The following is an 11,228-nucleotide window of genomic DNA, read 5'->3' as shown; positions in this document are numbered from 1 at the left end:
CTCACCCACTCTTTAAGAACTTCTTCTTTATTTTGTCTTTAAAAGCGTATTACAAAGTATTAAACTAGGTTATTGATTAGTCATTCATCAAGCAGCATTGATAAGTTATTTTGGTCTGCACAGAAACACCTCTGTTTTCTTTAAATGAAATCAAATTGAAAATGGAAATGGGGAATGTGTCCAAGAGACAACAACCCGATCATAGAACAGACAACAGCAGAAGGACACCAAATGGTCTTCAAAGCAGCGAGAAACTCCCGCACCTGAAGGCGTCCTTCATCTTATACTCCAAATTATACACAACAAACTAACATTAAAAATCATAAATGCTATTTTCATGATATCTTGTTTTCCCCTTTATTTGCCTTTGAAATTTGTGTAACAGTCTTATATTTTGGAAGACTTGTTGATATGCTAGCTTTTTCTGTCTTATTGAAACTTGAAATTGTCAGTTTCAGGTAATGTTTACATGCAACAAAAGTGTGGAAGGTCATACAGCTCAAGTAGTGTCCCAGCCATTACAGATAGAGTTTTCAAGACTAAGAATGAAATAGAATGTTGTCACCTATGTTTGATACTTGATCCTTGTTACTCGTTTATCTGGAACGGCTTTTCGCATAAATGTCACATTCGTTCTTCTTCGTTAGATGGAATTTTCACAGACCAGACAGTACAAACAGTGGGATATGTTGTCGGACAATATAGTGAAGGTATATATTTGGTGTTTTACACGTGTAGGAAGAAAGTAAGGCATTCAATTTTCTTGTCATGTGTTATCACTAGGATGGTTGATGGCCTGTCATTAAACATGTTATCAACATGTATTGACTGCTTGTTGTTTGCAAAATGTTCAAAGGAATATTTAGGATGGGAACAAATTAACAATAATCACATAGGTATGGTATTGAATATGCAAACTGGGTCGACTGATGACCAGAATTAGTTTTAAACAATCAAATTCGGCCGTCACAAATTGAAACAAGCTAAGACCAACCATATTGGTACAGTTCATTAGACTATCATGTAATGAAATGGAATTAGAGGAATTGAAAAAAGCTACTTGAACAATTTCTTTTAGGCAAAACTTAAATGTTCTATTTCATACTTCCTATCGTTTATCCGAACATTATTTTCGTTTGTTCGGAAGAACTTTCAAAGAATATGTGAATTTATTACGATGACTTTAGTAGTTTCCCTTTTTTTGGTTACGATTATAGGTAAATCAGGACAACAGTCATCTACCGCTGGTCAATGGTCGTTACTCGATTAAGCGTAGACAAATTCGGGTCAGAAACCAAAACTGAGGAAAACACATCAACTATAAGAGGAAACAACAGAACAACAGAAACACAAAACTGCTACAAAACCTACGCCAACATGCATAGAAACATACAGAGAAACAGACTATTAAATAACAACTACCATATTCCTAAATTGGAACAGGATATTTAAAAAAAAAACAATCATGAGTAAAGTTCAAATATCCGGTCAATTTAGGCTCACATTTTTTTAGCAACTTTTAGCAGTAATGCGAAAGGACATTTATGCTCCACCCACTATGAACATTTAAGCTGTATTTTTTTTAATACTTGAACTAAATTACGAGACGTTTGAGCGTTTTAAAGGAGGTACTGGTAATTGGCCTGCAACAAGAGAAAAAGACCACTATTGCACTATGCTTTCAAAAAAAGAATTAGAATTAAGTCACCATAACACAAAATGTAAAGATTTATTGAGCCAAATTCAAAGATCAAAATGATCAAAATTATTATTTTCTCTTTTTGTAACTATGCCACAATTGAAAGCTAGTTACAACATTGCGAAAGATAAACAAAGTGTTATACTGTCCTGAAAAGTACTTGTATATGAGAAGAAGGAATTGAGGTTGATATTTATTAAGCGTTTTATAAATATGCAAAGTTTGAACTTGCCAATCAATTATAAAGCTTCATGTAACTACTATGCAAAATTTAAACTTGTAAATCTCTTTTAGAGCTAGATGTACAATGTGCTGGAAGTGGTTATGAGTGGTACCCAGATGACAACTTTTGCTTCCAACTGTACACCACAACATTGATGTCACAAAGTGAAGCTATGGCAGACTGTTTATCAAAAGGTCAACGGCTGGTCAGAGTTGATACGACAAGAAAACATAAACTATTGGTGGAGGGTATTCAGCAGCTAAGCATGGGTAAAACATCATGTATTTGATTTCTTTATTCTTCTCATTTCTTCCCCTAATTGCCCTCTATATTTCCTTAGTTTCAAAAAGTTCCGTTTTTCATATACATAAATTAAAATGTGAGTTTTGTCAATGAATCAGCAACCCAACACCACAAAAAACTATTCACATGTGACGTCAACATACAGTCTCAAACAATTGACTTTTTTTTTACTTCTCATTTTAGCTTTTAATGGATTCTGGATTGATGGATCGGATGAAATCACAAAAAATAATTGGCTGTTTGTTGATGGTACTCCAATCACTGAATTTCATTGGGGTGCTGGAGAACCAGCTGCTATTGGAAAAGAAGATTGTCTGATCATGGGATCTATAGTCGACTACGACTGGAATAACCTGGCTTGTAGTCAAATGAGAGAATACATCTGTGAAATTGTTTAATGTATTCCGTCGTAAATCACAAATATTTGTAGCAATACCACGGTATTAAGCCCAATTTATTAAATGAACACCAATGAATAAAGGCATTTGAGCATCGTTATTCATGGATATCGACAGACATTCGTATTATACTATTAACTACTTTTTGCAGAAATGAAGAGTTATTTCCTGTTTGAGAATACGGAGAGGCGCCAGAATATATCTATGTAATTGAAATAAAAAGATCCTGGAAAATGTAATTGTTTCGATAATAGAGTATTTGGACCATACGCTTATAGTCGGGGTAATGAATAGTTTCTTTTGCAGGTGTTCCTAACAAGTTCCATGAATTTAGAGTTCCTAACTATTCATTGCGTCTCAAACCGCCAGAATATTTTTACTACATCATGAGCGCATGACTGAAATGTAGTGATTAGTGTTGTTCTTTTGACTAAAATAATGACTTTTGGCATAGACCTTAATTCTAAATTTTAGATAGAATTAGTTATCAAAAGTACCAGGATTATAATTTTATACGCCAGACGCGCGTTTCGTCTACATAAGACTCATCAGTGAAAAAATATCAAATACATGTAGAAAAGACAAGACACTTACTAGACTACGGTGTTTGTTTCATTATTGTTTTAAATTGTCATTCAACAGACATTGTTGGTTAAGATACTATATTTCTGGAAAGCCTAAATTCAGACAACAGAACTACTTCCTTGTGAATTATCATTAATTTTCTAGGTAAAATTCCAAATTACAGGATCGAATTGAGAACAAGACGACTTTAAACTTGTACTTGTTATGTATTGGAACTCAACCGTTAAATGACCGTTGATAGGATACCATATATGAATATTAAACATTACAATTGTTGATGGAATTTTTACTAAATGAAAAGGAACAGTTGTATTGTATTCTCTTTGTAAACATGTAACAAAAGATAATACATTCACAAGTTTTCCGGACTATTTCTTGAACGTTGAGTTGGTGAATATAGCAGATAAAAGGGAACCACGATTTGGAACACTGAGACCGATTTCTTGAAACGTCATTTTGCTTAAACTACAGTGTCTAGAATTTACTTTATATATTTCAACACTGTTAGGTGTTATCTGCTTTGAAAATAATTGTGATTAAAAAGTCTTGAAAAACTGCTAACTTTTAACTTTTAAAACTCAAACATACATTTTTTTCTGGTTTTATGGCTAGCAAACAAACCTCCCATTTATATGGCAATATTTAAAAAAAACATCGCTAAAATGACAACGATATGTGACAGGAATATAGCACAAACAAACGCAAGAAAACCGTAAAATTACAACGATAATCTTCCATTACCGACAAGCAGGATAAACAAACAGCGACGAATTTCTGTAACGAATATATGATCTTCGAATTCATACAACTATTTTCAAAATATTATTCCAAACAATTATTATGATTATGACGGTATCGATGGCTGTTTATATAAATGCTGTGACGACGTCATAATTATTTTGACTAACACACTGAATGATAAGATGTTTGCCTAAAACAATCCAAATGTGAAAAGTCATACTGATCCCAATTTAAACGCAAAAAATATTTACAGGTAAATTAATTTTGTGAAAAATATTCTTTTCAATATCTTTAAAACTACACATAACTATGGAACAAAAGCTAAACAAAGTTTGAAATGTAGATATTGTTTCATACACTCTATTTCCAATTATAAGAAAGCAAAGCCCAAGTCACTTTGCAGCATATACTGTGTTACAACCTTATATAAACCCACTGGTGAAGCCTTCGACAAACTCACGAAAGATATACATAATTATTGTTATTGGTATTACCGTTTATCAACTTCAACAGCAACATCATCGGCTTTCCGAATTTTTACGAAGTGCCGCGTTCCTTGTTTGCAAGTTTGTCGTTCATTTTCTAATCATTGCACTGTACATGTTTATGTTTAAAATTAAAAAGATAAATAAAGACAACAGTAGTATACCGTTGTTCAAAATTCATCCATTGTTTGAGAAATCAAATCCGGGTTACAAAGAAAAACCAAGGAAAACAACGGAACAACAGAAACACTGAAGTGCAATAAAAACAAACGCCAACATATATAGACACACTATTTGGTAACTCCTACTGATATGGCAATGCTAAGCCTCCCTCATGGGAGTCTTGATTCAGTCCTTATCCGGAATTGTCTAAGTATATTATACTTATGTTTAATCCAACATGTTCTCCTTAAGAAAATGCCTGGACCAAGTCATGAATATGACAATTGTTGTCCTATCGTTTGATGTGTTTCAGTTTTTGATTTTGCCATTTGATTAAGGTCTTTCCGTTTTTAATTTTCCTTTGAGTTCAGTTTTTTCGGGATACCGGTATTAATTTATACATCAAAATCAGGCATTGTGATACTGATTGGAAATAATATAAAGTCATATATAGTATTTTCCAGGTTACTGTCACCTTGTTCACTGTAAAGTAAAAACCCTATTTTTTTTTTGTTTTAATCCATGTTCTACATATTGGCCATTGTATTTGATTGCAGTCTTTCAATTTCTTACAAGTTGACAAAGTTTAATCAATTATATAATACAATCGAGATAAGGTTAGTGTGTCCTATTGCAAAAGGATAATAATTTATAGGTCACTCTATACCGTCTTATCAAATTCACAACAAAGGCACCATTGGTATAAATAATGAACCGATTACAGTTTATTAAATTATTATTTCAATGTGTCTTCGTTTTCAACTGCATGCTATTATATGGGTTTCTCATGAGAAATAACCCAAAACAAGATAAAGCATTGCATGCTAGAAAAACAGCTACCAATGTTTGTTATTTACCAGCGGACAAAACCAAAAGAGCAAGAATTGAAGATTTAATGTGGATGGTGAGTATACATTTTCTACCAGGTCAAAAAGGTTAAGCATACAATCGTTCTTGGTGATTGAGTTCTTTCTTTATTCCAAATAACAGGTTTAATGTAAAAAAAAATCACGTTTTAATAAGGCCAATATAAAAGGGATTGTTTAAGTCAAAATTTCTTGAAGTTCACAGAAATTTAAGTGTGATGTTCTCATATTTATGACTTGTTCTTGCTGATTTGGATGGCAAATGCTTGATGTTTATTCAAACCGAAACGCATTACTGCCTTTTTAAACGTGCAAATTGTCAGTGCTATAAAAATTCACCGTATTTGCTAAAAGTAATATAAGAAATATGGTGTAGTATTTCAAAACCTTTGAACGGTTTTGAATAATAATTTTATAATACTATATTTATCAGGACTACAATTTTTTGGAATTACTAGGCTTCGCCTCATTTTTGTAGTACTATAAATGTATATACATATATATCGTATTTCTGTTTTCTTCTAATCAAATAAGAAATCTTCAAGAAAGTAATACAGTTTAAATTTACTCAACTGACAAAATCTGTTTTTTTTTACCTGAAATGTATTAATGTGTTAAAAGCCGTATGGTGACCTATGTTTGTTAAATTGTACTTGTTACTTTATTGGCAATCATACATTCAAATGGTCTTAATGTTTATATACATTAAAAGGTCAAAACTGCTACTAACAACTTACCTCAAATCATTGACAAACCCATTACTGTAAAAAAAAAGTCATTGACAAATCCATTACTATAAAATAAGTCATTGACAAATCAATTACTATAAAATAAGTCATTGACAAACCCATTACTGTAAAAAAAGGTCATTGACAAATCTATTACTATAAAATAAGTCATTTACAAATACATTTCTGTAAAATAAGTCATTGAAAAACCCATTTCTGTAAAATAAGTCATTGGAAAATCATTTTTTGTAAAATAAGTCTTTGACAAACCAATTTCTGTAAAATAAGTCATTGACAAATCTATTACTGTAAATAAGTCATTTACAAATCCATTACTGTAAAAAAGTCATTGAGATATCCATTTCTATGAAATAAGTCATTGACAAATATATTACTATAAAATAAGTCATTGACAAATCCATTACTGTAAATAAGTCATTGGCAAATCCATTATTGTAAAATAAGTCATTGAGAAATCCATTACTATGAAATAAGTCATTGACAAATTCATTACTATCAAATAAGTCATTGACAAATTCATTACTGTAAAATAAGGTCATTGACAAATGCATTACTGTAAAATAATGGTACTGAATTAATACAATTATTTCGAAGAACTAGAAAGGTACTTTATCATTTAGGTATCTGTTCGGTAACTCAAAGATATAAACAAGTACATGCAAATTAAAGAAACTGTGTTATGATACAAAATGAAATTTCTTTTAAGGCGGCACCTAAGTATGACAACAGTTACAGGAATCCATGCTTCTATGAAACTTGTAAAACCAACGAAACAAGAACAAAGTTTCGGTGTATGCCGTACTTCCATTTATTGGGAGTAGATAAATGTGGGTCAACGGATCTGTTCCTTCGTCTGTTGGAACATCCACATATATTAGGCAATGATGGATCCCTCAACAAAGAGACAATGTGGTGGTCATGGAGACGATATGGTAATAGTGTACGAAAAAAAATATATTCAGTTAAATTTAAATAAAATGTCAAGTATAATTATATATCTATACATGTATATAAGATATTAAATTGGGGTGTTCAGGGAGCATAAGTATCATATTGCTCTCAATTAAATACTAGTCGATCAAAGGGTAAACAAATACCCTAATACATGAGCCTCAATACATTTAATTCAATAGAAAGTTCACAAGCTATTTCATTAGCCTCGTATGATACATTTTTGTTAATTGATTTTTTTTAATGATTTCTTTGAAAGTATTATCATGCAAATATTTCATACAATGCAAGAAACTGTAAATAGTTCTGTGTTAAATTGTAATAATTTCTATCAAATCGAATAACAAATACAATTTCAGGACTATTTTTAAAAGTACATGTTTTATATGAAAAAATGCTTTCAACGTTTTCGTGTGCATTTGTGCTTATACGAAAATTATAGGGATTGATGGTAATCTTTTTATTTCATTTTTGCTTTTACTATATTGTATGTGCAGGTTTATGGTTAAGCCGGTACCAACACCCACGTGAATCCTTCGGCGATTATCTGAATTACTTTGATGGTGCTGCGGCAAATATTTCAAGCAACAATAAGCTAGTTACAGGTATAGTTCATTAAACTTGTTTACATTAAGGTAGTTGTCTTTTTTCACTAAGACTATTATACAAACCATTACTAGTATGAGCGTCTAAGGTTTTGTTAGTTAACTGGTAAATTTTATAAATGATTTTTTTTAAACCATATAAATATTTATTTTCAATATAGGTGATGGGACGCCTATGGATTTTTGGGATTTCACAGGATGGAAGAACATTAAACAAAACCATCGGTTAAACCATCCTAAAATATTGACAACTCACTTAATGCATCATATGAATCCAAAAGCAAAACTGATTATTATAGTCAGAGATCCAACCAATAGGTATGTATATAAACTCATCATAGATACCAGGATTACAATTTTATATTTCCGCCAGACGCGCGTTTCATCTACATAAGACTCATCAGTGACGCTCGAATCAAAAAAATGTTTAAAGGCCAAATAAAGTACGAAGTTGAAGAGCATTGAGGATCACAAGTTTATGCATTTTGTAAAGATGTGATCTTGTGGTTGCATATAAAAATACCATTTATAAGGTTTAAAAGATAAAGCAGTAGAAACACGAATACAAATAAAACAGAAACCGATTTCAATTCCTCAATGGAATTGTTAGAAATAACAACTTCAACTATTTCTACATATTTTGTACATGATCTCTTGCTTTCAAATTCTAAGGTTTGACAATTCCATGTGAAGGAAAATCCAGATAAGCGCTTCGGACACACTAAAGGAGTAGGTCCTCAAATTGAATGTTCTTCTGACGAAAGATTTTGACCACTTTTTAAACACTTAAGTGTCTATTTCATTTGAATCAATTAGTTCATGTGAAAGATTTTAACTGATGTAAGCATTAAAAACGATCCGATTCAAGCTCAAATATGAAAAATATACCAAATATGCCGAAAAATGCCACTTTTTAGATGTTTTTTGTCAAAAATGAAAGTGGCCGCATCCGTGTTCATCCTCAACCTTTATATATGTGATGTATTATCATCAAATACGACTTACATTTTAATATTAAGGATGAACACGAATGCGGCCACTTTCGTTTCACACGAAAACCGTCTAAAATTTAACTAAAATGCTAGGATTGTGAAGATGTCAGTAATTTAGCATGACTTAACGGTGTTAGTACCCGAGATATGTGCATTGCATTGTCAAAAACAGACCATATTTATGTAGCAGAAGCATTCTACTGTCCAATGATTAACTAAAATTTTACATTTTGACAATTTTATTAAACTGCTATATTTTGGGGCCAAAAAGGGGTCTAACTGAACCTACTCCTTTAAAAATAAAGTATTATTTTCACGTGCATTATGTGATAATATGAATTATGAGTATTGCTGCTTACAAAGAAAAAAAAGCGTCTGCATTCAAAGGTAATAATCTTAAATTTCGAAATAAATATAAACATTGAAAATCTTTTAAAGGACAAACACATCAACTAGTATCATATTTTTCATTACAGATTGTATTCTGATTACATGTTCCTAAAACTTGGACAGACAAGAACAAGTAAAGGATTCCATGATGCTGTTCACTTTTCTATCACTTTTCTCAAGTATTGTATGAAAAAAAGAACACTGGAATCTTGTCTGTATGATAGGAAACATATTGCCATGTATAAGGTAACATAGAAATTCCATCTTTCGATAAAGTAAATAATTTTTTTCCTTGGTCTGTCTTTAAATTTGTGTTTAATGTTTTTTGGTATTTTGAAGGTTTTACCATGTAGATTATATTAAATGTAATATAATCTCATCTGTTTACTATTTCATATATCATTTTGCAACCTCTGCTTTGTATTCTGGTCTGCCATTTGCTTTGTCTACATGCCTTTTTATGTTTCTTTGTTACATGTATGACGTGGCTCTGTACTTATACATCCTTGTGGTATTGTGCTATGGTATATTTTTTATCCTTGTCTTTCATTTTTGCTAACATACTTTGTCTTGATGCCTTTTTGTACTTCTTTGTTACATATTGGTTTGTTTTTATAGTGATTCTGATTATAACACAATGTTGACTGCAGTAACCCTATTCTTGACATATTCACCAATTATGTCTGTTTGTTTTGTTCACACATTGTTGTCAATGTAATGGAATTTTATACGACTATCATACAAGTGAGAGGTTTATCTAGCTGTTAAACCAGGTTTAATACAACATTTTCTAAATAAAAAATGCCTGTACCAAATCAGGAATGACAGTTGTTATCCATTCATTTGATGTGTTAGAGCTTTTGATTTTGCCATTTGATTAGGAGCTTTCCGTTTTGAATTTTCCTCGAGTTCAGTATTTTTGTGATTTTACTTTTTATTTATTTGCAAGCTTTATGTCATTTTGACAGAATAAAAATAAATCTTTTTTCTGAATTCATATTTCATTTAAATTTATCAGTTTCAATTTGTATCAACTCTTATTTTATTCACAATCTAAAAATTGATATATACCATCTTTTTTATATAAATCATCCAACAAACTACTTAGTACTATTAACTATGTGTTATTCTCAATGTGATATGCAGACATCATTTCTGGTATTTTCAGGCAAGAATACATGTAGGATTCTATGCTGTCTACCTCAAGGAATGGTTGAAAGTATTCCCTAAAGAACAAATCTTGGTACTTAAGACTGAAGATTATGCAGAAAATATAAAAGGAACATTAAAACAGATTTTCAAGTTCCTGCAACTAGGTAAATATTTGTTAGCAATTAGTAATACCAGTAGTCTAAATGGAATGATAAAATTAATATTGATATTAAAAGACCCTATATCAACTGTTGATGTCAAAATACCCTGAGCCCTAAGTCATGTACCTCTTTAATAAGCATCTTACTTTCACTAATTGCTATGTGTCTATCTCAGTATATAAATCCGAGAACACTAAAGTTATGGTAAAACCTGTGTAAAATAACCATGCTGAGTGAAGCAGTCATTGTCTTTGTCCTTCATAATCATTCTGCTTTTAAACAAATACCACACATATCTAAATACAGCATCTTAAATTGAGCACAAATTTATGTATATATTCATCTTTATTCTACTAGTTATCCTAATTAAGACAAATTTGAAAGCAATACATGTCAATTAAATGGAATGTAATTTTTCAGAAGAACAATCTGAAATTGATCTAGACAGAATAGTCAAAATAGAAAAAGCTCATAAAACAACGCTCAAGAAAAAACAGGGACCAATGCATAAAAGAACAAAAGATTTACTCAACAAGTTTTACAAGCCTTACAATGAAGATCTGGCACTTTTACTGAATGACTCCAGATTTATGTGGGACGCCTGATGAACAAGAACTGGACAAATGACAGTGCAACACATTTATAAAGGCCACTCCTGATTTATGTTAACAAATAAAAGTCCTTCCATGAAGGGCGAATAATAGTGGAATTTGATCCTAACCCTTAATCTGGGGCAGTGCAAGAGGTTCATAAACCTAATTAAATG

The 11,228-nt window shown here is 31.3% G+C and overlaps 2 protein-coding genes across 2 annotated transcripts; both read left to right on the top strand.

Moving 5' to 3' along the window:
* The first annotated feature begins 469 nt into the window (after positions 1 to 469).
* Positions 470 to 2,623, top strand: LOC134726528 (type-2 ice-structuring protein-like). Its single transcript, XM_063590933.1, has 3 exons — positions 470 to 710; positions 1,994 to 2,191; positions 2,409 to 2,623. Exons 1-3 carry the CDS (start codon positions 470 to 472, stop codon positions 2,621 to 2,623), a joined length of 654 nt encoding a protein of 217 aa, XP_063447003.1.
* Positions 2,624 to 6,929: 4,306 nt separating this feature from the next.
* Positions 6,930 to 11,162, top strand: LOC134725323 (carbohydrate sulfotransferase 15-like). Its single transcript, XM_063589040.1, has 6 exons — positions 6,930 to 7,143; positions 7,660 to 7,767; positions 7,929 to 8,085; positions 9,236 to 9,395; positions 10,318 to 10,465; positions 10,883 to 11,162. Exons 1-6 carry the CDS (start codon positions 7,005 to 7,007, stop codon positions 11,065 to 11,067), a joined length of 897 nt encoding a protein of 298 aa, XP_063445110.1. The 5' UTR covers positions 6,930 to 7,004; the 3' UTR covers positions 11,068 to 11,162.
* Positions 11,163 to 11,228: the final 66 nt, after the last annotated feature.

This window comes from Mytilus trossulus, chromosome 7 (assembly GCF_036588685.1).
Source record: "Mytilus trossulus isolate FHL-02 chromosome 7, PNRI_Mtr1.1.1.hap1, whole genome shotgun sequence".
NCBI lineage: Eukaryota > Metazoa > Mollusca > Bivalvia > Mytilida > Mytilidae > Mytilus > Mytilus trossulus.
The sequence above is the reverse complement of the archived record's forward strand: the minus strand, read 5'-3'. Positions and strand labels throughout refer to the sequence as shown.

Bases quoted from the DNA above. Each gene is read 5' to 3' on its own strand.
- LOC134726528 (XM_063590933.1), top strand. From the start codon at position 470: ATGCAACAAAAGTGTGGAAGGTCATACAGCTCAAGTAGTGTCCCAGCC. The intron at 711-1,993 runs GTATATATTTGG...AATCTCTTTTAG, and splicing joins TGTCGGACAATATAGTGAAG to AGCTAGATGTACAATGTGCT. The intron at 2,192-2,408 runs GTAAAACATCAT...TTCTCATTTTAG, and splicing joins TATTCAGCAGCTAAGCATGG to CTTTTAATGGATTCTGGATT.
- LOC134725323 (XM_063589040.1), top strand. From the start codon at position 7,005: ATGCCGTACTTCCATTTATTGGGAGTAGATAAATGTGGGTCAACGGAT. The intron at 7,768-7,928 runs GTATAGTTCATT...TTTTCAATATAG, and splicing joins CAACAATAAGCTAGTTACAG to GTGATGGGACGCCTATGGAT. The intron at 10,466-10,882 runs GTAAATATTTGT...GTAATTTTTCAG, and splicing joins TTTCAAGTTCCTGCAACTAG to AAGAACAATCTGAAATTGAT.